The sequence below is a fragment of the Lichtheimia ornata genome (genome assembly GCF_029851405.1).
Source record: "Lichtheimia ornata isolate CBS 291.66 chromosome Unknown scaffold00005, whole genome shotgun sequence".
In the NCBI taxonomy this organism is placed as follows: Eukaryota; Fungi; Mucoromycota; class Mucoromycetes; order Mucorales; family Lichtheimiaceae; genus Lichtheimia; species Lichtheimia ornata.
Genome location: NW_026695325.1, coordinates 183914 through 210839, shown reverse-complemented (window position 1 = coordinate 210839; position 26926 = coordinate 183914). Strand labels below are relative to the sequence as shown.

The 26926-nt window shown below is 43.9% G+C and overlaps 9 protein-coding genes across 9 annotated transcripts; 6 read left to right on the top strand and 3 right to left on the bottom strand.

Annotated features, from left to right (window-relative positions):
- Positions 1-42: 42 nt before the first annotated feature.
- On the top strand, positions 43-501 carry O0I10_001854 (uncharacterized protein; the record flags this gene model as incomplete). Its single annotated transcript, XM_058481943.1, has 3 exons — positions 43-108; positions 183-426; positions 488-501. The coding sequence occupies 3 exons, from the start codon at positions 43-45 to the stop codon at positions 499-501; spliced, it is 324 nt and encodes a 107-aa protein (XP_058347074.1).
- Positions 502-1019: 518 nt separating this feature from the next.
- Positions 1020-5491, bottom strand: O0I10_001853 (uncharacterized protein; the record flags this gene model as incomplete). The annotated part of the gene is made up of 7 exons (XM_058481942.1): positions 1020-1781; positions 1837-1953; positions 2012-2112; positions 2172-4793; positions 4863-5034; positions 5095-5310; positions 5372-5491. The coding sequence occupies 7 exons, from the start codon at positions 5489-5491 to the stop codon at positions 1020-1022; spliced, it is 4110 nt and encodes a 1369-aa protein (XP_058347073.1).
- An 854-nt stretch (positions 5492-6345) lies between these two features.
- On the top strand, positions 6346-7200 carry O0I10_001852 (uncharacterized protein; the record flags this gene model as incomplete). Its single annotated transcript, XM_058481941.1, has 4 exons — positions 6346-6402; positions 6488-6506; positions 6570-6731; positions 6881-7200. 4 exons carry the CDS (start codon positions 6346-6348, stop codon positions 7198-7200), a joined length of 558 nt encoding a protein of 185 aa, XP_058347072.1.
- Positions 7201-7420: 220 nt separating this feature from the next.
- On the bottom strand, positions 7421-9575 carry O0I10_001851 (uncharacterized protein; the record flags this gene model as incomplete). The annotated part of the gene is made up of 11 exons (XM_058481940.1): positions 7421-7511; positions 7577-7989; positions 8056-8096; positions 8158-8243; positions 8321-8586; positions 8665-8719; positions 8785-9045; positions 9105-9141; positions 9197-9278; positions 9355-9404; positions 9476-9575. 11 exons carry the CDS (start codon positions 9573-9575, stop codon positions 7421-7423), a joined length of 1482 nt encoding a protein of 493 aa, XP_058347071.1.
- Positions 9576-10358: 783 nt separating this feature from the next.
- On the top strand, positions 10359-13888 carry O0I10_001850 (uncharacterized protein; the record flags this gene model as incomplete). The annotated part of the gene is made up of 14 exons (XM_058481939.1): positions 10359-10490; positions 10592-10697; positions 10751-10832; positions 10913-10965; positions 11059-11222; positions 11279-11375; positions 11437-11514; positions 11574-11644; positions 11703-12019; positions 12075-12378; positions 12441-12738; positions 12793-12962; positions 13029-13180; positions 13243-13888. The coding sequence occupies 14 exons, from the start codon at positions 10359-10361 to the stop codon at positions 13886-13888; spliced, it is 2670 nt and encodes an 889-aa protein (XP_058347070.1).
- A 128-nt stretch (positions 13889-14016) lies between these two features.
- O0I10_001849 (uncharacterized protein) lies at positions 14017-14941 on the top strand (the record flags this gene model as incomplete). The annotated part of the gene is made up of 3 exons (XM_058481938.1): positions 14017-14131; positions 14194-14499; positions 14565-14941. The coding sequence occupies 3 exons, from the start codon at positions 14017-14019 to the stop codon at positions 14939-14941; spliced, it is 798 nt and encodes a 265-aa protein (XP_058347069.1).
- A 166-nt stretch (positions 14942-15107) lies between these two features.
- O0I10_001848 (agmatinase) lies at positions 15108-16389 on the top strand (the record flags this gene model as incomplete). Its single annotated transcript, XM_058481937.1, has 3 exons — positions 15108-15458; positions 15526-15818; positions 15876-16389. 3 exons carry the CDS (start codon positions 15108-15110, stop codon positions 16387-16389), a joined length of 1158 nt encoding a protein of 385 aa, XP_058347068.1.
- A 249-nt stretch (positions 16390-16638) lies between these two features.
- On the bottom strand, positions 16639-17676 carry O0I10_001847 (uncharacterized protein; the record flags this gene model as incomplete). The annotated part of the gene is made up of 3 exons (XM_058481936.1): positions 16639-17231; positions 17300-17461; positions 17535-17676. 3 exons carry the CDS (start codon positions 17674-17676, stop codon positions 16639-16641), a joined length of 897 nt encoding a protein of 298 aa, XP_058347067.1.
- Positions 17677-18933: 1257 nt separating this feature from the next.
- Positions 18934-26607, top strand: O0I10_001846 (uncharacterized protein; the record flags this gene model as incomplete). Its single annotated transcript, XM_058481935.1, has 14 exons — positions 18934-19259; positions 19339-22090; positions 22148-23322; positions 23385-23597; positions 23673-23686; positions 23744-24460; positions 24525-24639; positions 24713-24974; positions 25038-25154; positions 25212-25272; positions 25342-25502; positions 25567-26262; positions 26325-26387; positions 26434-26607. 14 exons carry the CDS (start codon positions 18934-18936, stop codon positions 26605-26607), a joined length of 6846 nt encoding a protein of 2281 aa, XP_058347066.1.
- Positions 26608-26926: the final 319 nt, after the last annotated feature.

Genomic DNA, 26926 nt, shown 5'->3' with positions numbered 1-26926 from the left:
GACAATTATCCATTTATCCATCCATCCATCCATCCATCCATCATGTCCGCTGAAAACGCCATCGTTTATGCTGCCCTTATCCTCAAGGATGACAATCTCGAAGTCACTGTACGCTATCATATCTCTTTTATTCGACATGACTAGTCCTTCATTGAACTCAACACATTATGGCTCTATAATAGGCTGACAAGCTCCAGACTTTGACCAAGGCTGCTGGCTTCACTGAAATCGAGCCCATTTGGTACTCGTTGTACTCCAAGGCACTTGATGGCCAGGACGTGAAGGAACTCATTTGGAATGTGGGTGCTCCTTCCGCTGGTGCTGCTGCCGCTGGTGCTGGTGCTGCCGCTGCTGGTGGTGAGGAAGCCAAGGAAGAGGAGAAGAAGGAAGAAGAGAAGGAGGAATCTGATGAAGATATGGGCTTTGGTAACGTATTATTTTTCTATACGGGAGACAGCATGTAATACTCACAATCAATGTTATATAGGTCTCTTTGACTAAATGCATCACCGTGTCAACCATCCGGTTAGCATCTTTTTATCTCGACCTATCTTGTACAATCCCACAAAGTAAATGGTGTCATCATTGTTTTATTTCAGTGGATACTTTTGTCTTAGCTGTGTTGGAGAGGAACGTGTGGATGTTACTTGTTTTGTGCATGGATGATGAGTGAGAGGGATATACCAATCAAGCTGAGCATTGCGAATGCATGTGGATTAATGTGCTAGCATTTAAATGAGACACGTTGAATTACTACAATTGGCATGTGTGACACTCGCGTAATGAGCTATCTATTCCCTTCAATCAATTCAAACAAAAAAAGGTGTTGTCATACTGTCCCAAGTACTCGGTGATGTTAGTGTAATGCATTTTCTATGTATCAAGCTGAGCCATCATTGAAAACGAGATTGAATTGCATAAAGGCAAATGATGTTATTGACTAATGATTAGCAAGCTAACGATTTTTGTAAAGCAAAAGCTACTATCTACTATTACTACTACTCGTTTCATTTACAGTACTACCGATATCCATCATGGTATCCATAGTAATAGGGGTTGCTATGCGGTGGTTGCTGTGGTGATGGTTGCTGCTGGTAGTAATAATGCTGATAATACACGTTTGGATCCTGTTCGGGATAAGGGTATGGGTGTTGGTAATAAGAAGGATGCATAGGAGGTGGAGGTGGTGGAGCGCTTGTTTGTGGTGGTGGTGGATAATGAGGTCCAGAATAGTATGGATATGGATAAACCGGCTGAGCCACGTCGTAATCCTGCACCTGCTCAAATTTGACACCTTGATAGGGATCAACTGGTGGATTCGCTGATGAGGGTGATGCAACTGCAGGATAATAACCATTGAAAGGCTGTGGAGGATGATGATGATGATATGTCTCTTGGGGATAATGCACTTCATGATACTGTGGCTGCGGCGGTTGACTCAACGATGATGCCGTTGGTGGATGAATAGGGGATTGGTGATGGTGCGAAGGTGGTGTGCTTTGTATCATAGGTGACTCATATGATTGCTGGCGATGTTCACTCTGTGGTGGTGATGCACTTGGTTTTTGTCGTTGTTGACGCAAAGTAGATTGGCGACCTCCAAGAGGCCCAGGTTCCTCCACAATCACTTGATCCCTCATTCTTGATCCTTGGAAACCACCCACTGGTGCTGAGCGTAATAATGCAGCCTCCTCCTTTGTCAATTCATCCAATTTGATAATCGTATCACCCTTTTCATAACTGTATAACGCCTTTGGTCCAAATCCATACGCCCAATTGACCTAAAAATATCCTCGATTAGTTCTCATTTTACTCAAGCATGGTTATTCAACTTACAGTGACAGGTTTGCCTCCCATACGCAGGTTTTGAGATCCCTCCTTTGCTGCTGTCAATGAGTCGCGATTCCCAAATTGCACAAACGCATTCCGTTTTCTGTCAGGGCGGTCGTTGAACTAGTGTACATTCTATAAGGGAACAGTCATCCAATTATAGCATTCGTTTAAAACTTACATTGATACTCAATATCTCGCCATATCGTGAAAAGAGATCTCGGATATCCTGTTCCTCGACATCAGATGGCATGGGACCCACGTACATCGTTCTCGTCATCACTAAGTGACAAATACTATGATCAGTAAAGTACTAATCAATAGCAAATACCATTTTATACCTCTAATAAAGCCTTTTTTCAAACGTGGATCTGCAACGGGGCCTGGACGTGCAAAAGGACTTAGTGTAGATGTTGCGGTAGGTGCTGATGGTGAATATAGCTGAGGAGGATAGTACGTATTGGGAGATGATAATCCACGATCTTCATCTTTGTGAGCCTGTCTAGAAGGCGATGCATCTCGATTTCGATAATGACTATGTCGCTCTGATCGATGTCGTTCTGAAGTATCATCTTTGGTCCTCTCTTTGTGCGACTGCTTGTGATTGTTGTCTCTGGATGATCGAGGTGACTCATTTGATCGCGCATTGCTGCTGCTTTTTTCAGAGGATTTGGATGAATGTGCCTGTGATCTCTCATTTGATTTACTCGTTGAAGATCTTTCACTGGTTGATTTGCTGGATGATGTAGAGGGTCGACTGGACGATTCATGGGATCTTGCTGCCTTATCCTTTTCCTTTGAATGTCTCGTTGATGGTGATGTCTCCTTCTCTTTTGAATGTCTCGTCGATGACGATGCCTCCCTCTCTTTTGAATGCTTCGTTGATGGTGATGCCTCCTTCTCTTTTGAATGTCTCGTTGATGATGATGCCTCCTTCTCTTTTGAATGCCTCGTTGATGATGATGCCTCCTTCTCTTTTGAATGTCTCGTTGATGGTGATGATCCCTCTTTCGTGGTCGAACTCTTTGTTGTTGGTGATGACGATGTCGAACGATCCTTTGTTGAACTGGACTCTTTTTCTTTACTGGATTTCTTTACAGCCAACGCCGCTTTGTTGTCCTCTCTGCTTAGCTCTTTGCCCAATTTGCTTTCATCATCGGATAGCTTCGGCTTGCTACGTGTATCTTCTTCAACGTTGTCATTATTGGATGCCTTCCTTCTCCTTTTGTTTGATGGGCTCGCATTGTCAAATGATTGTTGTTGTTGTGAATCTTCTGCTGACTCATTCATATCTGTCATTTGTCGATTGTTGTTATCGATACTTGGCGAGGGGCTGTGATGACGCTTTGCTGATTTCGATTGGCTGTGATCATCCATTGTATACTGTAAAGCATCTTCAGTGACCTGAGGCGGCAGGGGTGGTGTTTTCGGTCGAGGGATGTTCTTTGTTGGAATAGATGTAAGCTCATTGTGTGTTGACAAGGATGACGCAGGTGGTGATGGTGGTGTCTTGGGCCGTGGAATGGCATTGTTCATTACAACATGTGCGGGCTGCTGTGGTGATGACATAGCATTAGATGGAGTGCTATTCGAGGATTTACTGGTTTGAGACATCCGATCATCCTGTTGCTGCTGTGTATGCTTTTCCAATTCTTGCTGTTGTTGCAATGGTGTTGATTGCTCCACTACATCCTCCATCATACTTGTTGAATCAGGTCCAATCGACGTGGCAACTTCAGTTGTAGGTGCTGCTGCAGGGGGTTCTTGGGGTAACGGCGGTGTTTTGGGTCGAGGCAATGGTGGCGTTGTGGGTTGAGGCAATGGAGGCGTTTTGGGTCTTGCAACTTCATCTCTTTTGACATCCCAACGAGAAGGCTTTCGTGTCGACGACGTAGATTGTGCACTTTGATTAGAGGAATCATGGAATTCATCTTGTTCACGACGTTGGCGTTTGGCGTTGTTGTCAATAGCCTGTGATAAATCAATTGATTTGTCTTCGTCTTTGGATTCAAATGATGGTGAAAGAGGTCGCTTAAAGGAATCATTTGTCGATGTATCTTCAAAGGGTGTCAATTGAGATTCGGCTACATCCATTGAAATCGAAGGTACAACATGCTCCTCTTTGGCAACAGGTGGCAATGGTGGTGTCTTTGGTGGTGGAATGGTTTCTGACAAAGGAGGATTTGGCGTTGTCGATATAGGTGGTGGTGATGGTTGCTTAGGTGACAACATGGCTTCTGGTGAAGGCATTGGCAAAGACATTGAGGTTGATGCTGTAGTGGATGCCATCACAGGTTCAATTGATGTTGTCGCTGTAGGCTGAGCTGCTGGTAGTGGTGGTGTTGCTGATGAAGCAGGTACTTGTGGAATTGAGGTGGATGATGAGGGTGGATGTTGAGACGTAGATTGGGTCGATTCGACAACAGCAGGTTCATTTTCTCCAAGGGGCTCTTGTTTTACAGGGACCATATCATGATCCGTGGCTGTAGTACTTGACGTTGGTACTGAGAGAGATGGCGATGGGGAATGCGATTGAGCTTGTTGTAAAGCTATTTGACATGAAGGCACCACTTCATCCTGAATACATTCATACTTGACAGCTGACTTGTCATCGAAGGTGGTATTGTTGGTGTAAGTCTGTTGCATGCCTGGAAGATCGGTAGTGGCGTATGGAGCAGGTTGTTGTGATGGTGGCGGTGGAGGTGGTTGGAAAAGAGAAGGCAAAGCACTATTGAAAGCGATAGCTGGCAAATGGGCTCCAAGATGAAGACCTTGAAGGAAATGATGCAAAGCGGGTGGATAATGGGATAATTCTTGAAGATTGAATGAGGATGATAGTGAGCGTAAAGCCTGACATGTAAATTTATCCTGCTGAATACCAGTTTGATTTGTTGCAGTGGTCTGCAAGCTCGCCAGGAAATGGGTGAGATCGGTGGGATTGTTCGGTATCGTTGGGAATGGGGCTATGAAACAAGCCATACATGTTAACAATGTTTTGTATACCAACGCATCGTCTTCAATGTATGATTTACTTTGTAATGTCTGCTGCAGGTTTTCATCCGCCACGTTATGATTCGGGATTACTGTAGGTTGTCGACTCGGTACGTTCGGCTCATATATCGCATCGATCTTGAGCTGCTCTGCAAAGTGCTTTGGATATATATGCTTCTCTGCCCAATACGTAAACACTCTAATAACGCGTGCCTACAAGGAGATCATGCATCAACAACAGCATGGCGTATATGACCTTCCCCACAACATCACCTTATCCTCTTCACTGCATAAGCTGAATAGCCCTTGTAACGCATGGTCACGTAGTACAGCCTGGAATCGAAGTCGATAGTCGTTGACTGCACATTCAGCCTGCTGATCTTTGGGCTTTCGGATAATGGCGTCGATCAAGTACAATCCGGCCACTCGATAGTCAGGTGGAGACGTTTCAAGGAACCGTAAAATACGCTGTGTGATATAGTTCAAGTGCTGATAATAAAGTGAATGAGCGGCTTTGACACACAATGGGTACTCAATAACAATGGTTTACTTCACGATGGGCCAATGCCAAGTCCCGAAGAGCATTTATCCTTGATATTGGAACAGGAGGGCGCACGTCTAATAGAGCTTGAAGATCGCCATCAAACAAGGAGCGATCCCACTGCGTCATTGGAAGAAAAGTCAATAGAGAAGAAGAGGGGGGGCGGTGAGAGTGCGAATGTAAAATGACGGCAAGCGTTAAAGTTTCAAGTTCGAAAGGCGACAATCAATCATCAACGCCTTGACCCACTCAATCCCCTTGTCACCCTCCTCCACATAATGCTTTTTCGTTCCCCCAATAACAAATCCAATGAAACAGGCTTTGCTTTTGTTGATATCACCATGTTCTTATTATAATGCTTGGGAAAGAAAGCAATCCATGATCACACTTGTTCACTTTTATCACTTTGAAAAGGTGTTCCACAGGTAATGATGATCACGGGTAATATGTCACATGTTGTAGATACACTTAATAACCATACCCTAACACAAGACAATCTAATGAGCCACGTTGGTCGCTTAATTAGGATAGTGACGCTCATCACGTAATTGAGAGTGCTATGCGTGTTCACGTACAATCCACCACGCTTTGCTAAAACATGGAAGCTTGCGCTTTGCTCAACAGGAGTATCCCTAATCCTTTTCATCGATACGTATGAATAAAAAGGAGTAAGGCCCAAAAAAGGGAGATCCCGAGAGAGAGAAAAATGAAATCAGCCTGCAGACATGTCCAAACGATCAAAGTAAGTTGTGGTATATACATTAATTGGACGATCCGAGAAACATTGAATGCCTTTTGCTATGTACGTTGTTGGATAAAAGTGAGCCAAAAAGGGGCGGCGGAAGTAGCTATTCATGCTGCCATGCGCAGTTTCAATTACCGCATCAAACACGCACAAATAGGGTGGGAAGTCGTAAAGGATGGGGGCTATTCGATTACATTTCTTTTTCTCCTTTTCCCCAACTTCGACCCAACTGTCACCTATGCCTGCAACCGGTACCAAAAGCGGATCCAGCAAGAAAACACCTGAGCATCCTCCAGTATGTATTCAAAACAATGGATTTTGTGAAAGAGGACATCCTCCATAATGTTTACTCACACGCTTTCTTCCTCCTCTTTTTACAGTACGAGGCAATGATCAAAGGTAACAACGATACTCAATACCACTACCAAAGATAAGCCTAACAATGTCTCTATATATGATTAGCTGCTATTCTCTCACTCAAGGAACGCAAGGGCAGCTCTCGTCCTGCAATCAAAAAGTATATCTTGGCAAACTACAAGGTGACTTCTGGTGCACACTTTGATACACAAATTGCCGCAGCGATCAAACGTGGTGCAGCCAAGAACGTCTTTGCTCTTCCTAGAGGTATATTGCTGCTCCATTTTACGCGTGGTGAAATGAGTGTGGGGGATATTTGGGTACAGTGTATTTGTATGGGTGGAATACGATGATTGGTGTGGATCTCTGTATTTTTCCCTTTATAGGATTGATGCTCATTTGGCTCCTTTCTACAGGTCTCTCTGGTACAGTCAAGCTTGTTAAGCCCGAGAAAAAGTCAACAACTGAAAAGAAAGACAAGGAGGCCAAGGCTGGTGAAAAGAAAAGCTCTGCTGAATCCAAGGCATCCGGCACTAAAAAGAAAGCACCTGCCACCAAAAAGGCACCCAAGAGTGCTGCAGCTAAAAAAGCCGCTCTCGCAAAGAAGCAACCTTCCAAGCAAAAAACGGCCACCAAGCAAAACGTAAAGGCTCCCAGAAAGAAGAGCACATCCGCTACAGGTACCACCACCAAGAAAACAACGGCCACCAAAAAGAAGGCAACAGCAAAGGCTTAAACTGCAAATGCAGCAGCAACAACCCCACATGTGTGTATGTACGTGTGTGTGTGTGTGCACTTTTGTTTTTCTTTACCCTCCAACAACATCCATTACGCATCCCCATCCCACCCACTCAACCCCCTTTTTCCCCATAGTTTAGCCAATGCAACTTGTAAGATCACATGTTCTAAAGCTATTCAACTTGTCGCCATTTTCATTATATTGATATTTGAAATATTCACTCCTGATTAACAGAATTGCCGTTGTACGTGCGGTGTTCGTTATCGTCATCATCAAATGCAGTGTTACGCAGCGTGTTGATATTGCTTCTATTGATTCGTATACCCATGAATGAGTAAATGTATGTATACCTTCACCCCATCGTTTTACTCACCTCGGCCTTGTGCTTGAAGGCACTCCACCAAGTCTTTGCCCTGGGATCGAAGATGATGGTGTTTGTTGTGTCACGCCGGTGTTGGGAAAGCCGCCGGGCGATTGCACATTTGCTTCCGAAGGAGGAGCACCTTGATCCGATGGGAACATGGAATACATGACACCAGATACGGTGGTGCCAACTGAACTTGCTGCATTATACAAGAGCCCTCCTGCTGAATAAACGTAATCCATAACACCATAAGACGAGCCAGCTCCATAGGCATTGCTGACATTCTTGATGCCTTTCATAATAAGCGTAGCACTTGGACACAAATCAAGTTCACGCAACGATCGCTCTTCATCTCCTATACTGAATTGTCGTGTTGGAAACTGAGCCAGCAGCTTGTAAGGTTGATCACCATCGGATCGATTCTATTTATTTTTCTCTCTCCTTTTAGTATCATATGCATTACCATCCACCGATCAAATGAATCCTACCTGATCAATCCAATTCTTGACAACAGAAAGGGTATCGGAAGCTGTAAACAATGAATGTTATTATGAGTCGACCCATCATTTCCCAAATCATCGTAAGCATACCATTGAAACGATTACGCATCGTTGAGCCATCTAGTTGACGAATGCTGATACTGCTATGGTCATGCTGGCTGCTGCTGCTGCTGTTCCTCGTTGTATCAAAAAAGTAATCCTCATGTTAATGGTTTTGTTTTCACGATCATAGCCCATCCACATTTCCAAATACCTAGCACGTTTCACACTTGTAGTGGATGCCTCAGGGCTGCTGTTGGCTGATTTACGTTGTTGCTTTGCTGCTTGTCTTGCTGCCATTTGCTCAGCACGATCACGAGCGATTTGTTCTTTGATCCTTCGACGATGCTCTTCATCCTCACGCTTCTCCTTTTTGATCTTGTCAAAGTATTGCTTGTTTTGTTTGTTTTCCAATTGTTGCCTCGTTTGCTGCATCAATTTCCCATCCTGTCTCCGCTTGAGCTCATTATCCTTGGCACGCTAAACATCATTCAAGGTTGGTATCAATGTAAACGTCATGTTGTGCATATCCCAATCTCACGCACAGAGTATATTCACCTGTTTTTCTTCCTCTTCTCTCTTTTTCTTTGCTTCTTCCATTTGCTTTCGTAGCCTAATAACATCAAAACTAGATGAGAAATCGATCCATTCCCCCCCATATTCATAATCCATTCTTACTTTTCTTTCTTGGCAGCATTCGTTGCTTCTTCTTCTTCTACTGATGAGCTTCCTTGTGATGGTTGTGGTTGATCTGTCACTGCTGATGTCTCAGTAGATGATGGAGCAGGAGACATTGGAGCAGGAGCTGGAGCTGCAGGTGTTGCCGGTGAAGTCTGCTGTTGTGGTTGTTGCTGTTCACTCGTCGATGTTGCATTGATCTTTGATACAATCGCGTCTGCAGTAACATCCTCAACACCAAAATCTTTGATAGTACCATGCCTGTAAGATCTAATGTCAATGCTGGATATCATCATCCCTCATCTCGCTCGGTTGTTTACCGTATGAAGTATATGACAGGAACATGGTATGTGGGATCTATCATCCATTGATGAGCTTTCTTTTGTTGTGTACATCATCGGCCATAACTTACAAAGCTGCTTGAACATTTTTGCATTGTCGGATTCCGTATGCATCTTGAGGGCTACAGCCTTGGAAGAAAGCGCGTGGATAACCTTTGATTATAGAAAGTCAAGTTGTCGTTAGCAACGTATATCTCTTTTGTATCATGCAATGCATTCTTTCACTCACGTCCTCGTTATCCAATGTCTCGTTCAGCTTTTGTGTGTTCTCGGTGTCATCTATACACCACCACAGTGAGCGTTTGAGTAATGGGGTCATTGGCAAGCAATCTACTGGTAAGGAGACTCACCAAAGATATATACAACAAAGACGCAATCCTTCGAATTGACGAGTGCAACAGCTTCAGAAACAGGTCCCTCGAACCAAATGTTGTTTGTCACAGTGCTCATGGAGGTTGAGAAGTGGAGTGTGTGGAGTCGAGAGTCAGCGGCGGATAAGGGCTGGTGTCAGCAAAAGGCCCGTTGTACTGGTATATTTCAGATTCAGCCGCCATTGCCCATTGAGTGTCCAATAATCGCTATTAGGTGCAACTTTGACTTGAATAAGCTAGAGCTTTATGCAGAGTAATTACCCAACCGAGGAGCTGTCTACAATCTTAAGTGTGTCATGGCACTGCTGTATATGTAAATGATAAGCGTCAATCGATTGGCTTCTGCAGCACAAGGCCATCATCAAGTGGTATTATGATGATGATACAGCTACTCTTTGTCTTTGTCGCAAATGAACAAGCTGAAATCATGGACGATAAACTCTTAGTATGTACACATATGCATTGATAAGCGTGATCAAGGAATAAAGTAATTTGCACTTTAGAGTAAAGCCTGGTTGATTGCATGCTTGATGAATGAGCCAATCGTGTCCATATCATGCAATATTGACATCCCACCACTTTTGCTACATAGCACAAATGATCATTGAAAGAATACGCCCCAATGAAAGATAAACAATAAACCATTTGAAAGCATTCTTTGTTTATATAAAGACAATGACACAGGTATCATAAAAGCTAAAGACAAAGCTGTGCGTGCGCATGAATATCGTTGCTGGGGGGAGAGAGAGAGAGTTCCCATGACTGTCATCCTTCAGCTATCGTCGACACAAGCCGATTTTCAAACTTTACTCTTCCGCAAACCGCTTAAGCCAGTTCAGTCCACCGTTTCTTATCGCTCTCAATGACAGACGAAACCGGATCCACCCATGCTGGCGATACCACACCAGACAGATCGTTTCGAGTGAAACTCTACAAGCTTGATTCCGAGGGTACTTGGGAAGATCAAGGCACCGGCTATTGTATTTACAAAACGGTAATTTACCCATCTACTACCTTATCGTTTCTTCGCCCATCGCGTTCTCTTTTCGACCTGACGACTCATTCAATACGTGATCGCTGTGACACTCAATGTAGGGAGACGAGGATGAGCCTGATGAGATCTTTGTGCGCTCCGAGCGAGACGAGACGACGTTACTCAAGTCCAAGATATTGGATCTCAAGGAGTATCACCGTCAACAAGGTAAACATGACAATGACAATGAGGGATCATCGATTAATCATTGTATGGTATAGAAACCTTGATTGTTTGGACAGAGGGAGCACATGTCGATTTGGCTTTAAGCTTTCAAGAAGCTGATGGATGTGAGCATATTTGGTACGTGTGTGTGTGTGCGTGTGTTGCGTGAAAAGCTGGGGTTGCATGTAACCAACATCGCCTTTTTTCTCTTTTGCTAGGCAACGGATACAAGAAAAACATGAGAACGGTCAACAACTTCCACCTGCCATCTGTAAGCGTTATATCTAGGAAGGAACATGACCCTATCGTTTACTCCTTCATTCACCATATTGTATACGTTCTTCTTCTTCCCCCCCCCCACCAGCTGCCGATTCGGATACGGAGGATACACCACCAATTAGAGAATCTCATGAACCTGACGTGCTACCTCCACCCGAGCTATCGAATCTATCACAAATCGCGGATATCTTGTCAAATGCGAAGACGATACAAGAAAAGGATCGATTAGCATCATTCATCGTCCCTGAGGTGGGTGCTCCATATCTATACATCCCATATACATCAAGCTAAATGTTATTGATCAGAGCTACGTCGACAAACTTATCCCATTGTTCAAAACATGCGAAGATTTGGAGAGCATCGATGATCTACACAAACTCTATACTATCATGAAAGCAATAAGTGAGTACTTTTTTCGGACGTAGAGTGCAATGAATCAAATAGCTGACACATTGACTACTAGTTATGCTGAACGACAATACCATTGTTGAACACATCATTCACGACGACATATACATGGATGTAATGGGAATGCTAGAATGTAAGTTTGATCAGCAAACGCGTATATGGAAATGATTCTGATACTTGTTCTCTATATAGATAATCCTGACACACCCAACACGCGCACAAAACATAGGGCCTTTTTGGAAAAATGCGCAGAGATCAAGCCTGTAAGTAAGAGGTATAGCCTTGGGTCATATGAATGTATAGGCTGACCAAGGTTGATAGGTTGTACCAATCAAAGACGAGGTCATCATATCCAAACTTCACCAGAATCTTCGCCTCAAATATATCAAGGAATGCGTTTTCGCCAACGAAGTCGACGATTCTTTGAATTCGATTGTACATTCATTGACATTTTTCAACCATATCGATATCGTCAGCAGTATCCAACACGACAGTGAGCTTTTATCTTCAGTATTCGATATCTTCAGAGATGAGGAGAATAGCACCACTGAGAGGAAAACGGAAGGAGCCAAGTTTATTTTGCAATTTTGTTCTATGGCAAAATGCTTGCAGGCAGCACATAGAGCTGGTTTATACAGGTAGGAAGAGGTTGTCGCTATGAGACATATGGATATTGAGACTTTGTTCCATTAGAGAATTGGCACCTCAAGGGCTGTTCAACGTGCTTGCATTTGCTTTGGGAGCTGAGGAAGCACATCTTCGTGGATCAGGAGTCAATGTGCTTATGGGAATGGTGGAGCTCGACGTTTCGTTTATTCGTACACAACTTACGGCTCGAATCAAAAAGGATGGCGCTGAAAAGTCTCTGATGGCAATCATTCTCGACCAATTCACCAAACAACACGACCCACTCCTCAAGACACAATATGTGGAAATCGTTCGCCTGTTACTGGATCTCGGTGGTGGACCTGTATTGGGCAATCCCATGACAACAGATGTAAGACAGCGGGACTTTAATACATGTTAAAGTTAATATTCATGCCGATTTGTTACTTTTAGACCATTCGCAAGACTGATCCGGAAGCCGAGGAGTTCCTTACCCTATTCTACGACAATTATGGCGATGACTTTTTGCGGCCACTTGCGGCTCTCGATAAGAAGCCAATGAAGCTGGATGGTCCCATTGAAATCCTCACGCTCTCCCAAGAACAAGCCGATCTTTGCGTTCATATTTGTGATCTATTGTGCTTCGCAATTCGTCAACACAGCTTCAGGAGCAAATACCTCGTTCACTCAACCGATTGCTTGAGCAAAATTTTGCAACTCTATCGATGCAATCGAGGATACGTCAAATTAGGTAAGCACCTGACAAAAGCCGCTTGATGCATCATGCTCAATTCGCGTATCTTAGCTGCATTACGATTCTTCCGTGCATGTGTTGGTGTGATGGATGGCTTTTACAACCAAAACCTGATAAAGCAAAACGTATTTGAACCGACTATCAGGGTATTACTCGACACGGATGGACGCAACAACTTGTTGAATTCAGCTTGCATTGAGATCCTCGAGTTTATTCGCAAGGTAAAGTTTAGGATGGTGGCGACTTTTGGTAAAGGGAGAAAGGGTTGACTTTTAACATTCAAATAGGAGAATATCAAACCGCTAGTTTCCCATCTCGTGACACAATATGGCAAAGTGCTGGACACTGTCAATTATACAGGAGTTTGCAAAGCTTTACGATTACGATATGATCAGAACATAGAGATGCAAGAGACCAAAACCGAGTCTGACAATGCAAGGTGAGAATCAATGGAAGGGTGGAGGATGCATTATACATGTGAAAGCTCATAAAGGATTGTAGCGTAAATAGCCAACGTGGACCTGGACTTGGTGGATGGTCATCTTCAACTGTGGATGATGATGAGGAAGAATACTTTAATAATTCTGGAGATGAAGAAGAGGAAACGCCATCATCACCTGGTGCTACCAAACCCGAGGAGCAACAACAACAACAACAACCTACTTCAACTTCTTCGACGTCTTCGACTCCAAAGCCATTGGTGGATTATGATGATGATGAGGAAGACGAGGATGATGTCCCTGATAATTCAACAACTCAAGCTGAAGACAAAGCAAGTAATCAAGATGAATCGACCGTGCCTGATGAATCATCCAAAAAGGTCCCAACTGAAGAGGATGCGACGAATGAGCCGCCAAAAGAAAATGCTGTGCCATCATCTGATACACCTATTCCCGATCGAACACCATCTCCAACACCTCCATCCCCCTCAGCGTCACTCTCATCCGACACCAATGATGATAATTTGCCAACTTTAAGAAGGCGGCGGAAACATGATGATGATGGCGATGAAGATGATGATGTACTTGCAGCAAAAGCATCCAAAGCCAGGAAAACAAGATCACCCATCAACAAACAACAACGTAAAATCATTATTAATCCTCAAACCCGAAAGTTACGATCAAACACGACGAATCAGTCAGAATAAAGTTCATGTGCATGAGGTCCATTGACGAATACATTTGATTGGATGATAAATCGCCTTTCAATGGCTGTGGTTTTGGGTCGTCTAGCTAGCTATCTTTCTTTTCCTTCATACACAAACCTACCCTTATCATGCTTGCCCCGCCAGCAATTTTTTTGAGCGATCACAGACACTTGACGTTTGACTTTGAAGAGTACATTAAGAAAGAGCTAGGATTGGATCTTGATAATGAGAATAAAAGAGAAGGTCAGTCCCATGAGGCATGTAGATTTCAAAAGGCATTTGACTGAATAAGGGTATACATAAAGATGGACAAGTGTGCAAGTACTTTTTGAAGGGTGCTTGTACCAAAGGGTCTCATTGCCAATTCAAGCATTCGCGAGGTGGAGATCGAGACAAGTCAGTAGTGTGTAAGCACTGGTTACGCGGTCTTTGCAAGAAGGGCGATAGCTGCGAATTTTTACACGTCTTCAACATGAAAAAGATGCCCGAGTGTTGGTTTTACTCTAAATACGGCGAATGTTGCAATGGCGATGAATGCATGTATCTTCATATCGATCCTGAAAGCAAACAAAAAGAATGTCCATGGTATGCTCGAGGATTCTGTAAACATGGTATGGTATCTAGGGGAAGCCGAAAAAAAAGCTTATTACTGAGACATCACTTATGATATCATTAGGCCCGAATTGCCGACACAAGCATGTACGCAAAATGGTTTGCCAGAACTATCTTACTGGTTTTTGCCCAGAAGGTCCCAATTGTCCGAATGGTCATCCCAAGTATGAACTTCCTACAATGTACTCCGCAGACGGTGCCGGTGATGACCGTCAGCAGCAGCAACAACCCCAACATCAACAACAACAGCAGCAGCAGCAACATCAACATCAACAAGATACCTCGTCTATAGATGATCAACCACAACGCTCCCATGTAAATCGGCCGCAAAGTGGATTTTATCGAAGGTTGGAAGATGTTACATGCTTCAAGTGTGGTGCACAAGGCCATTATGCCAATCGGTGTCCTCAAGGACGAGGAGGTGGAGGTTACAGGCAATAGGTGGAGACGGGTGTTTGATTACAAATAAGCATCCAATTAAATTCATCCCTTTCATTTGAATGACAGATGAGCGACAACGAAAAAAAGAATAAAGACCCCACACAGCATTCCCTTGTTGTTTCTGTTTATTTTTTTTCTTCCTTTCTTTATAAAAAAATCATAAACAATGCGTTCTGCAATCTTTGGAAGCCTTGCATTGATTGGTGCCCTTGCTGGTAACGTCCTTGCTCATGATCATCATGATGATGAGTTTGTCGGACAAATGCCTATCGTTTCTGGTCCCTCTGAGCTTCCTACAGCCTTTGATCGCCCCGTCCTGGAAAGAGATGGCTATGTTCCCTCCTTCTCTGGTATCTCTACTTTTGCTCATTTGCCATACCTCAAGTGCTGGGATGAAGGAATCGTCGAGGATTATGACATTGCTGTCATGGGTGCCCCTTACGACATTGGTGTAACATTCAGAACTGGTGCTCGATTTGGTCCCTCTGGTATTCGTGAAGGATCTAAGCGTATTAAGGTATGAGGAAAAACAAGAGGTACAAAACCATGGATGTGGATTTCATTAACAAGGAAATGAATATTAGGGTTACAATACCGAAGTCGGTGTCAACACTTTCCGCTCGTGGGCCAAGATGGTGGATTGTGGTGATATTCCTTTCGAGCCTTTTGATGCTGGTCATGCTATGAAGCAAATTGAAGATTACACCAAGTACTTGTTGCAACGTCCTCCCACTGAAGATGGTGCCACTCCTGAAATCCCTCGTTTGATTACCCTTGGTGGTGATCACACCGTCTTGTTGCCTGTCCTTCGTGCTATGCGCTCTGCTTATGGCAAGCCTATCACTGTTATCCACTTTGATTCTCATCTTGACACCTGGTAAGTTTTAAAATATGATTCATGCCATGATGTAAGGTATCTAACTTTATGGATTAGGGCTCCTGAAATCTACAATGTCAAGGCTCCTGGCTCTCGCTTCAACCACGGCAACCCTCTTTATCATGCTTCCAAGGAAGGTTTGACAGCCAATGGTACCTCCATGCATGTTGGTATCCGCTCCACTTTGTACGACCACAATGATTTCAAGCGCGATGAGGCTCTTGGTTTCAACATTATCAAGGCCAATGATATCTTCAAGCTTGGTGTTGATGGTATTGTTGAGCGTATGCAAGAGATTCTCGGTCCTAAGGATGATTCCCTTGTTTACTTGTCCATTGATATTGATGTCATTGATCCCAGCATGGCTCCTGCTACTGGTACTCCCGAGACTGGTGGTTTCTTGACTCGTGAAATGCGTTACATTCTCCGTGGCTTGGAAGGTTACAACATCATTGCTGCTGATGTTGTTGAAGTTTCCCCACCCTTTGACACTCAAGCTCAGCTCACCTCCTTCTTGGCTGCTGATTTGATCTATGAAATCATGTCGATGATGGTTAAGCGTGGTCCCTGAATGTCATTGTAAATTCCTCTATCTCTGTATAAATCATCTCTCTGTACATTTTGCAGTTCATCTCATCCATATAATAAAAAGTGAATATAGAGCTTAATAGTGAAATCATTCCATTGATTGTGTGTGTGTGTGTGTATGTGTGGGATAATATGTGCCTGCATTATTGGAAACTTTTTACTTGATGTAATATGAACAATTGTTTTGATTGCATCTCTCTTAACGTACAACACTTGAGATGTAAATGTGTTCTTATTTGCTCTTAGTATCCTTGTTGTTGACGGAGGAGTTGACGTTGAGCAACAAGGTGTCAGAGTCGAGCATGACGCGGTTGCCAGAGCGAGAAATGATGGTAGCAATCTCACGGGCAGCTTCGATTCTCTTCAATTCCAAAAAGCCGGGCTTGTTCTTGATGGCCTCACCAATAAGTTCAGCAGACTTGGCTTCACCTTGAGCACGAACAATGATGGATTGCTTCTCTTGACGAGCCTTGTCAACAACGAAAGCAGCACGTTGAGCCTCTTGTTGAGCAATTTGCTTAGCTTCGACAGCCGATTCGAAAACGGGAGAGAAACCAACATGGGTGATAGAAACGTCATCCAAGATGATGTTGAAGCGCAAGGCACGACGAACAAGGTTCTCACGAACCAAACGGGAGACACGCTCACGTTGAGTGATAAGTTGGGAAGCAGTGAATTGAGCGACAACAGACTTGAGGACCTCGTTCACAATGGATGGCAACACACGCTCGTCATAGTCTTGACCAAGAGTGCGGTACAAGGTAGCGAGCTGGTCAACACGAGGCTTGGACAACACACGGCAAGTAATGTTCACCATTTGCAAATCTAAGCAAGGGTCACCATGTCAGTTCAATCCAATGCTGTCAACCTTATTCCTGCCTTCTATACATTACCCTTAGTGCCGGTCAAGGAAGCGACATTGCGGGGCTTGGCGCGAACGTCGTAAACAATGGGGGATTCGAACCAAGGAATGACAAAGTGAGTACCTTCGTTGTAGACAGTGTTTTGGACACCAAAGAGACGAGTGTACTTGATAGCACGGTGACCACCATCGACTAATGGGCAATTGAGTCAATGCATGTTGGGTGGGAATAGTATATAGTATAAACAAGAAAAAAATAAACGAACCGTTGAAGAGCGATGCGTTAATGCCGTAACCCAAAGCACCAAGAGTAACGAGAGCACCAGCAGCAGAGCCAACGCCCTTGCCTGCACCCTTAGGAAACATTCCACCCAATTTTTGGGCTGCCTGCTTTGCTTGCTGAGCCATGGAGATATGTTTTGTTGTAAAGAGCTTGTTTGCTGGGTTGGTACCCTTCCACACAAAAAAGTCGACGACCAAAATACGTGACTTTGCTGAACTACCCTTCTCAGCCAGCCAGCCAGCCAGCCAGCCGGGTATCTTCCCACCCATCCCCACCCTATATGTAGATAGATGGGGCTTATTGTCTCAGTCAAATTTCATTGTTGCCATCGCAACCCAATCTCCTTGGCTACAATATCACCATCCTGACACCATTGTACATAATAAAATGAGGCCATCGTACTTCCAATCACCATACTCCATTATGCATGCATGAATTCGATATACCATGATGATGACAGCTTTATGTTTAAATGAGATCAAAATGTTGATGTATCATCATCAGCGTTAATAGGGATACCCCATTGTCGGCCTCCTCCATCATCCAATTGTTCATGTCGAAAAAAGGTTAATCCAGAGCTTCATTTATGTACCAGTGCAGATCGAATCAGTGACCGGAAAGTACATTCTGCAAAGTAATGACATGTTTGATCATCAAAGTTCCAAATGCATCGCCATTGGATGATTGTTCTTGATGCCTTGCATACGTACATGTATACCTGAAACGAGTATTGAGCTGCACGATGCTCAATCCACCCTATGCACTATATACCCTTCTTGCATGATACAGAAAGGGTATGATGAAGGCCTATTGACTTATGGATGCACTCATCAAGAAGAGCACTTTTATTACTATACACTTTGTACAGCTTCATCTTCAGCGTAGCAACGCTTATCATTTGGCCATGTAACTGCTTCATTGTGATGGCATACATCTTCTAATCCAATTATAGGCACTGGGCTCCATATTGGGTAAGAATAAACTCTCGAAACAATGAGCCCATATCCAATGTGCATATACATATCACCATGCTATACCGATTCAGGGACAATAATGGACGTGGGATGAGCGTGTTTAATCAGCAACTATTATGTAGTGATAGTAACATGTGATAGCAATGTCAATCTTATTGACAAACGACAATAATGGGGTGAGCCCTGAAATATAGCTTCAAGGGATGAAAGCATCGACAATTTTTAAGGGGAATGATCTCTACCATGTTAGTGTAGTATGTATCTTTTGCTCATGTAATTCGGGAGGATGTGAAGGGGTGTATCAAGTTGCCGGGTGACACGAACATGATGCGCGCAGCAGTGAAGTCAAATATTTTGGGCTGCCTCAATTCGCGACTTTATTCCCTTTTGTTGCACTACCCGCTTCTCATGAGCGACCATGATTTGAACTTGGCGACTACTACCAGCATTGAACAACTGCTCGATTTGTTGGATCGCAAGATTGCCAACCCTACGAACGACGACCTGCAAGAGCAATTCTTCAACGACGTCCTTGGCTATCTTTTGACAACTTCCTCGGAACACTGGTGGTGCGACGATCGGGAACGGCTGATCGCCCAGGAATCGCTATGGCTCTTTTCACTTCCTGACCATCCATCGATCTCTCATTACAAGGAAAAGCTCTCCAAACAGCTACGAAGTTGCAGAAGGTGTCTCGTTTATTACTATGGTACAAAACCAGTTCTAAGGAAGAGGTATAATAGCTTATGGGTGGGCATGTGTCAATCAAGGATATTAATGCATGGATGGCATGTATTGTACTGTATTGTATAGATACGAGCGACTCTTTTCTACCGAGAATGTGGAGTCTTTCTTTTCGTTACTTGCTCGCTTTGATCGACATCGTGTGATGAAGACTTTACGACGCAGCCTCTACATTGAAGATCCATCTCAGTCATTTACGCTATCCGAGCCATTGATATGCACGATCTACGACATTTTATATACCCCAAGCTTGTTACGTGAAGAAGATTGTGATCGTCTCGTCTGCAACCTATTTGACAAGATGAATGCTCATGCCGTGGCGCCTTCTTATGGCTGTGAGGTTGCTGATGGGATATCTTTTTTGGCATTTCATCATCATGAATGGATTCGTGTGTGGGCAAGGAAGCAACTGCTCAAATTCTTATCAGAGGAAATCAACGTCTCTTTATCACCCGATTGCATGAGATCCATATCCAGTTTATTCTCAACAACGATAGCAACGAATGATGCTTTCCCTGTCAAAGCGGTAGAAGATCTTGGAGAGCGCTGGAAGTCATTTCGTGTCTTGATCAACCTGTTATCAGCAAAAGATGTCATGTGGATGTTGCAAGAAGCAAAGATCTTTGGAATTGGATGGCTGAAACAGCAAATGGAATCAACGAATAGCACAGCTACTTTGGAGTTGATCAAAACATTGACGCCTTTATTCCGGAAGATGGATGGAGATACGACATTATGGTGGGATGAGAATGATCACAACGTACCTGCAGATTCCCATTATGCATTGATCAAGCAAATTTTCAACTCTTCGGCATTCAAGAGCTATATCATCATTGCGCAACACGACAAGGCGAATAAAGTCGTACAAAAGGATGGCACACACCTCTCTCAAGATCGGCTGATTGGAAAGATCAAAAGTCGTCTCGAATGGATTTATCTCTACTGGAAATCAATTCCATCAGCAGACGTACGTGATGACCTGGCGAATCACATCCTTGATACATTGCTTGGTTATTTTCAGCTTGACATCTGGTCCATCATTTGCAAAGCGATTTGTGTCGAATGGTCATGTAACATCCTTGATTTGTACTCTGGAAGCGATCTTTCGGATAAAGTCAACAAGCATGGTTCTGCTATCATTCGATTTGCATCAATATCAGAAAACGAGTTACCAGAAGTGTGCCATGAGGTACCTGAAAGAGCGGCATTGATTCTTAAGCAAGTATTACACATGGATGGAAGGATCTTGCGAGAAAGCATATTTGGGATCACGTCTACAACAAGATTCGAGGATCAATCTCTTTGGCAATCATTATTCGAGATTTATTTGCAAAAGCAAAAGGTGGACCAACGACTTGCAGTGGTTGTCTTTTCAGCGTACTCTGAATTTGCCATTGCCGATATGACACCAAAGGAAGTGAATGCAGCAAGCTCACCAGCATTGCAACGGATGCGTCAAGCTCAAAGTGTGATTCAGCAAATATTGCGCAGCACCAGCAGCACGATGATTGTGGAGAATAGGACGAGGATGATTGAGGGATTGGATTTGGTGGAGCCATTCCTTTATATGCTATGTTCAATACACACGGAGTTGCGTGAAGAAGCATTCAAGTTTTTGGGATCTTCAAATCGGGATGATGATGCACAAGCGTTTCGCAAGATATTTTTCCAGCAACCGCAACATGTGCTAGAGAAGTTCAATCAGCTATTGGATACATTCAACAACCTGGCACTTTCTTTGGCTACTCGTGATGCTTTCAACATGGTCCCAACCCTTACTCGTCTTTTATCGATATTATTGTCTGCTATGGTTGGTGACGAGGATGGCTACATGATTCAAACCATCGTTGGAGGCGTCACATTTTCAGGTGTGGAGCATGAGAATGTCAAGGGATTTTGGGATACTTGTTGGAGGACTATCAGCTTGATCTTTGGAAGCGGCAGCGTATGGTCTGAGACACATAAACCTCGGCAGGTGGTCTCTGTGATTATGCCAGTCTTTGATATTGCACACGTCTTGATTAGTGCTCGTCAGCTTTTTCAAAAAGTCATGGATAGTGCGGCACCCAGCGACATGGACTTTACAAGCAATGACACACAGCTGCAATTCGATTGTGTTAGTGCTACGGTGGATTCTTTATCCCATTGGGTTTACGTGACACGATCCGAGGTTCTCGACAAGCTTATTCCTCTTCTTACATCCACCATGAAGCATCTTCATCAAGCACACGTTACCATATCAACTGAATGTTTTCAGCGATTGATGGATGCATCCACCGGTGTCAATGCAACAAGGTTATCTCAAGAGCAAAAAGAAAGTTTATTCTTTGCTTTGAGCACACATGAGCCTAGCAACAATGGAATCTTTTTGGATGACAGCGACGATGATGAGAATGTGGAATGGGAAATGGTGGATGCAACAGCAACAATGACGCCATCCAGCAACGCAACAACGCCCGATAGGAATATCACAGCCATGCGACAATTGAAATTGGGTGAATCATTTTTCAAAGCCGTTGATCGACCTACTAGTGACTCAGCAGCACCTCCACGCAAGTCAAAGATCACATCGTATTTCCAAAGTGATTCGGCACCGCCATCCACTCATGGTTCATCATCATTGGATAAGTCGAATGCATCTTCTGTTGCCACAAGCCCCAAAGACCCTATACAAGATGCCTCTCAGTCATATGATGATGATTTCCCAATGGATGATTTTGGTGACATGGACTTTGCAGATTTGCCAGATGAGTGGTTTGAAGGACGTGTAACAGGATCAGAATTGGAAAGCGAGCAAGAACGATCACCAGCTCCAACTCAAGTAAGTATAAAGAAGATTGATGCAAAGTGACTACATATTGACATTGGTACTTTTTAGGCAACCAAGCGAAGCAAGTCCATTGCAGGAGCCGTGCAGCAACATAATCAGGAATTGCAACAACAGCAGCAACGACAACAGCGACAAAGTGAAAAGGATCGTGGAATGTCTTCTGTTAATCGAGAATCATCAGCACCAAGATTTTCAGTACAACCAACAAAGCCTACAGCTTACGCCGTTACGTCGACAGGCCGAAAGTTGAGACCACCACCAATGGGATTTTCAAAACTACGTGCGCTGAGAGAGGAGTTTCATGCTGAACAAAAGTTGGTTGCTGCTGCCAAATCACCATCTGCATCGATCTCGAATCGAAAGCGTAGAGATGCATCGACCGATGGCAGTAATTCATCATCATCCAGTGAAGGCGAATCATCATCAGATGAGGACTCGGGTCTTCAAGGGCTTGTCATGGACGTTGATAAATCGGCAAAAAAGAATGAGAAGATGGCAAAGGAGAACAAGAGCAAGAATCGTGCTGAGGAAGAGCGTGCAAGCATGAAGGCATTGTTTGAAAAGCCTGTGAGACGCACAGCTCAATTGATTGACACACCAGCAACCAAGTACTTTTTGGAGAAGAAAAAGAAGATTCAAGAAGCTGATCGTCGGCGGCAAAAGATACGACCTGACATTGACCCGTTTTACAAGATTGTTCTTTCTTGGGATATCACGAGGCGAACCGAGGTACCACCGGATACGCCAACGGGCATATACCAAACGATCAAGGATCGCTATGCATCATTTGAAGAATATCTCCAGGTGTTTCAATCACTCTTGCTTTTGGAAACGTGGATGCAGGTGGTGCGTGCAAAAGAGGCATTGCAAGATTACAACATCATTGATCGGTGTGTGCTTGACAGTCGGTGTCATGTCAATGACTTTGTGGATGTGACGATGAACCTTCCAGTACCCTCGGCCAATACACTGGCATTGGATGATCTTGTGTGTGTTGCAAACCATTTTGGAGGCGATTTCTTTCAAAAGGAGTTGGATTTTATACGCACGGATGACAAACCCAGCAACTGGCATGGCCATTTATTCTTGGGCAAGATCACTGGTATTGTGGCAAAGATGAATTTCAGCCATGTTACGATGCGGTGCTATTTTCCAGCTCACAGGATCAAGACTTTGAATGCTTTATCACCCAAATCAACATGGCGTATGTTAAAGTTAACCAGGTACTTGTTTATTCATGAATGCTATTTACATGAATCCATCCATTAACGCCTTCATTTTAAAGTTTGACAACGGCTCAAAGAGAATACGCTGGATTACAAGGCCTGCAACATTTTGACTTGGCAGAGGAAATCTTACATCCTAAGGCGATTCCAAAGGCACCTATCAACCACCGATTAAAGGAGGAATGCATAGCAAGATATGGTGTCAATGAGCCACAAGCGGAGGCCATTGCCGGGGCGTTGGAACGGAAAAAGGGATTCACTTTGATTCAGGGGTAAGTAAATGTCTTTGTTGGATGCATCATTGTTTATATATGATGCTAATATTTGTTTCTATTTATTTTCAATAGCCCGCCAGGAACTGGTAATTGATTGTCATACAAACATACCCAACAATGATTGACATGACCTTATTCTATAGGTAAAACAAAGACCATTTTGGGATTGTTGGTCTCTCTTTTCGATCAAGCACGACAACAGCAATCGGGGCAATCGGACAGCATTGGTGGCAAAATCTTGGTCTGTGCACCCAGCAATGCAGCAGTGGATGAGATTGCAAAGCGTTTGAAAGATGGCATCATGACATCGAGAGGCCTGGTGAAACCCAAGGTTGTACGTATCGGCACATCTGAATCGGTCAATGCATCCGTCAAGGATATTTTACTTGATCGCCTGATTGAAAAGGAGTTTGCCGGGACGATCAATGGAACTTCTGAAAAGTCTCAATTCGCATCCAAGCGGGAGAATTTGAATGAAGAAATTCGCAAGACACAGCTTGAGATTGAAGACGCCGATCGTGAAATCGCCGAATGCACAACTACAGAAATCAGCGAGCTACGTGATAAGCGGCGTGAGCTGGTGGCAAAGCGCAGCAAATTACGCACCATGATGAAATACCTCTCTCAAGATCAACGCGATTACACACGTGAATTGGAATTGTCGAGGGTTCGTGCACGGCAAAAGGTGTTTGCTTCTGTGGATGTTGTTTGTGCGACTTTGAGTGGAAGTGGACATGACATGCTTACATCCATGGGTCTTTCATTCGGCACGGTCATTGTTGATGAAGCAGCACAATCGGTGGAAGTGAGCTCATTGATCCCTCTGAAGTATGATTGTCAACGTTGTATTTTGGTTGGTGGTAAGTGATACATTGGATCGGAAAGTATCAATGATGATCATTCACACACATACACAAAACGTAGATCCGAATCAGCTTCCTCCAACGGTGATATCTCAAATGGCAACCAAGTTCCAATACGATCAAAGCTTATTCATGCGTCTGCAAAAAAGTGCTCCGGACAACGTTTATCTTTTAAGGTATATTTTTTTAATCATATGCGTTACATTAAATCCCGATATTGGGTATCTAACGTTGTATCTCGCGCGATAGTATCCAATATCGTATGCATCCAGCCATCAGTGCCTTCCCAAGCAAGCTATTTTACAACTCAATGCTGCATGATGCCCCTGAAATGGATATTGTGTCTGCTGCTCCATGGCATTCTCGGCAATACTTTCCACCCTACCAATTTTACAACGTTGAGGATGGTCAAGAACGAACGGGTGCAGGACGCTCACTCTACAATCCCGCCGAGGCTGAGGCGGCTGTGGCGCTTGTGGACATGTTGGCAACGCAAATGCCGCAACTTAAAGTAAGTCATAATACTTGATATAGCAGATCTCGATTTCTCACGGCAATATTCCTTGAAATCTAGCTTGCCTACAAGATTGGTATCATCACGCCCTACAAACAGCAATTGAGTCAACTCAAGTCTCGATTTGAACGAAGATATGGCTCTCGAATCCTGGATGTTATCGATTTCAACACTGTGGTATGTACCGAGAAAAGGGTATAAAGTATGACAGCGTCAATTGACATTGTTGTACAGGATGGTTTCCAAGGACAAGAAAAGGATATCATCATCTTTTCATGTGTGCGTGCCTTGTCTGGTAGGTCTTGCAATGGATTGGGATAGGCTCAAGACTTTGAAGGGGGTGTATTGATGATTGTATTTGTAGAAAGAGGCATCGGCTTTTTAGCTGATATTCGACGTATGAATGTGGGATTGACTCGTGCAAGATGTTCACTCTTTGTGCTCGGCCACAAACGCTCACTGATGGGAAGCCAATACTGGGGGGATCTTGTCAAGGATGCTATGGACCGAAACCTATTGATCAATGTAACGTTAAAAAAGCGAACCAACCATTCATATCCATATCGTGACACTAATGTCGGGCTAATAGATTCGACCCCCATATTTCCAACATCGCCTCGTTTCTGGAAACAAGCCTCGAAACCTCTTTGAGCAAGAAACAAAGACTGCTGGAACAAAGCGACCCATGTCACAACCATCCACGCCAGCGAAACGAATTGCTATACCTCAAGTGCATACCGAGAGTAAGGATAAACACAAGATCTCAGGCGATCGATCCACCCACTTGGTATCCAGTGATCGAGAAGAGCTCAAGGAACAAAGTCAGACTCGTACCACGCCAACAACAACATTTTCACAATCGACACCACCAGAACGATCAACACCACAACCACCAGCTGAACCCTTGGGTCGTCAACCTTTTGAGGAACAGCTCCCGACAAGGCGACCGTTACCACCACAACCACCACCACCGCCACCTTTTGGTCGTCAACCTTTTGAGGAACAACTCCCAACAAGACGACCATTACCAATATTCGGCAACGATGGGCCTTCGGAAAGAAGACACCCTATGGCTTTTGATCCTCCCACCAATACGAATGCACATACGCCGCCTAGACATCATCGACCTGCTAGTCACTCAGCACATCCTCCTGGTCCACCAAATCAGATGCGGCGTAAAATGACGCTACTTGAGTATCGTGCATCCAAAGGTCTGACACCTTATCCTCAGCAACAGCGACGAAGTACCCCAAATCTGTTTATCCAACGACCAAGACAACCCAAGGTATATTATTAATTTTGTTGAGGCTGTGTCATCGTGAAATCATTATACTTAGTACTTTTTAGGTACAGGCTATTCCTCCTCCATCATCCGATCGGCTTCATGCTCGAGAACAAGCCAACCTTGAAGTAAGTGTGTGATGCTTTGAGGATGATAGCACATTTACTAATATAGCTTTTCGTTTTTCTCAAGCACCAAGCTGCAAGAGATGCAATGAAGCAAGTGCGGAGATCAGAGGAAGCACAACAACAACAACAACGTCAACAACAACAACGTAGTGAAAGCAACAATAACGTCGGCGTCAAATCGTTAGACGACATGCTTCATGACATTCATCACCAAAATTAGACATGTAGTAGCAAATACCCGTTTCATCATTATCCCACGACACTCTTGTATGGTTTATGCATGCATCTTTTTTTCTTTTCTCATTCCATTTGTATATACAACATCTTCTTCATCATCTCGCTGTTAAACCAATATATGAGTAAAGCGCAAAATGAACACTAGTGGTACAAGTGAGTGACCCAGGGGTCGGATAAGATGCATAGGAGGGGAGAGAGAAAATGGGGTGCCCGTCAATTCTCATGTTGCACACACAACGTGGATATTGTAGTTTGTGCGACTCATTTGAAAACGTTACAAGAGCGGGGATGACTTTCTAATG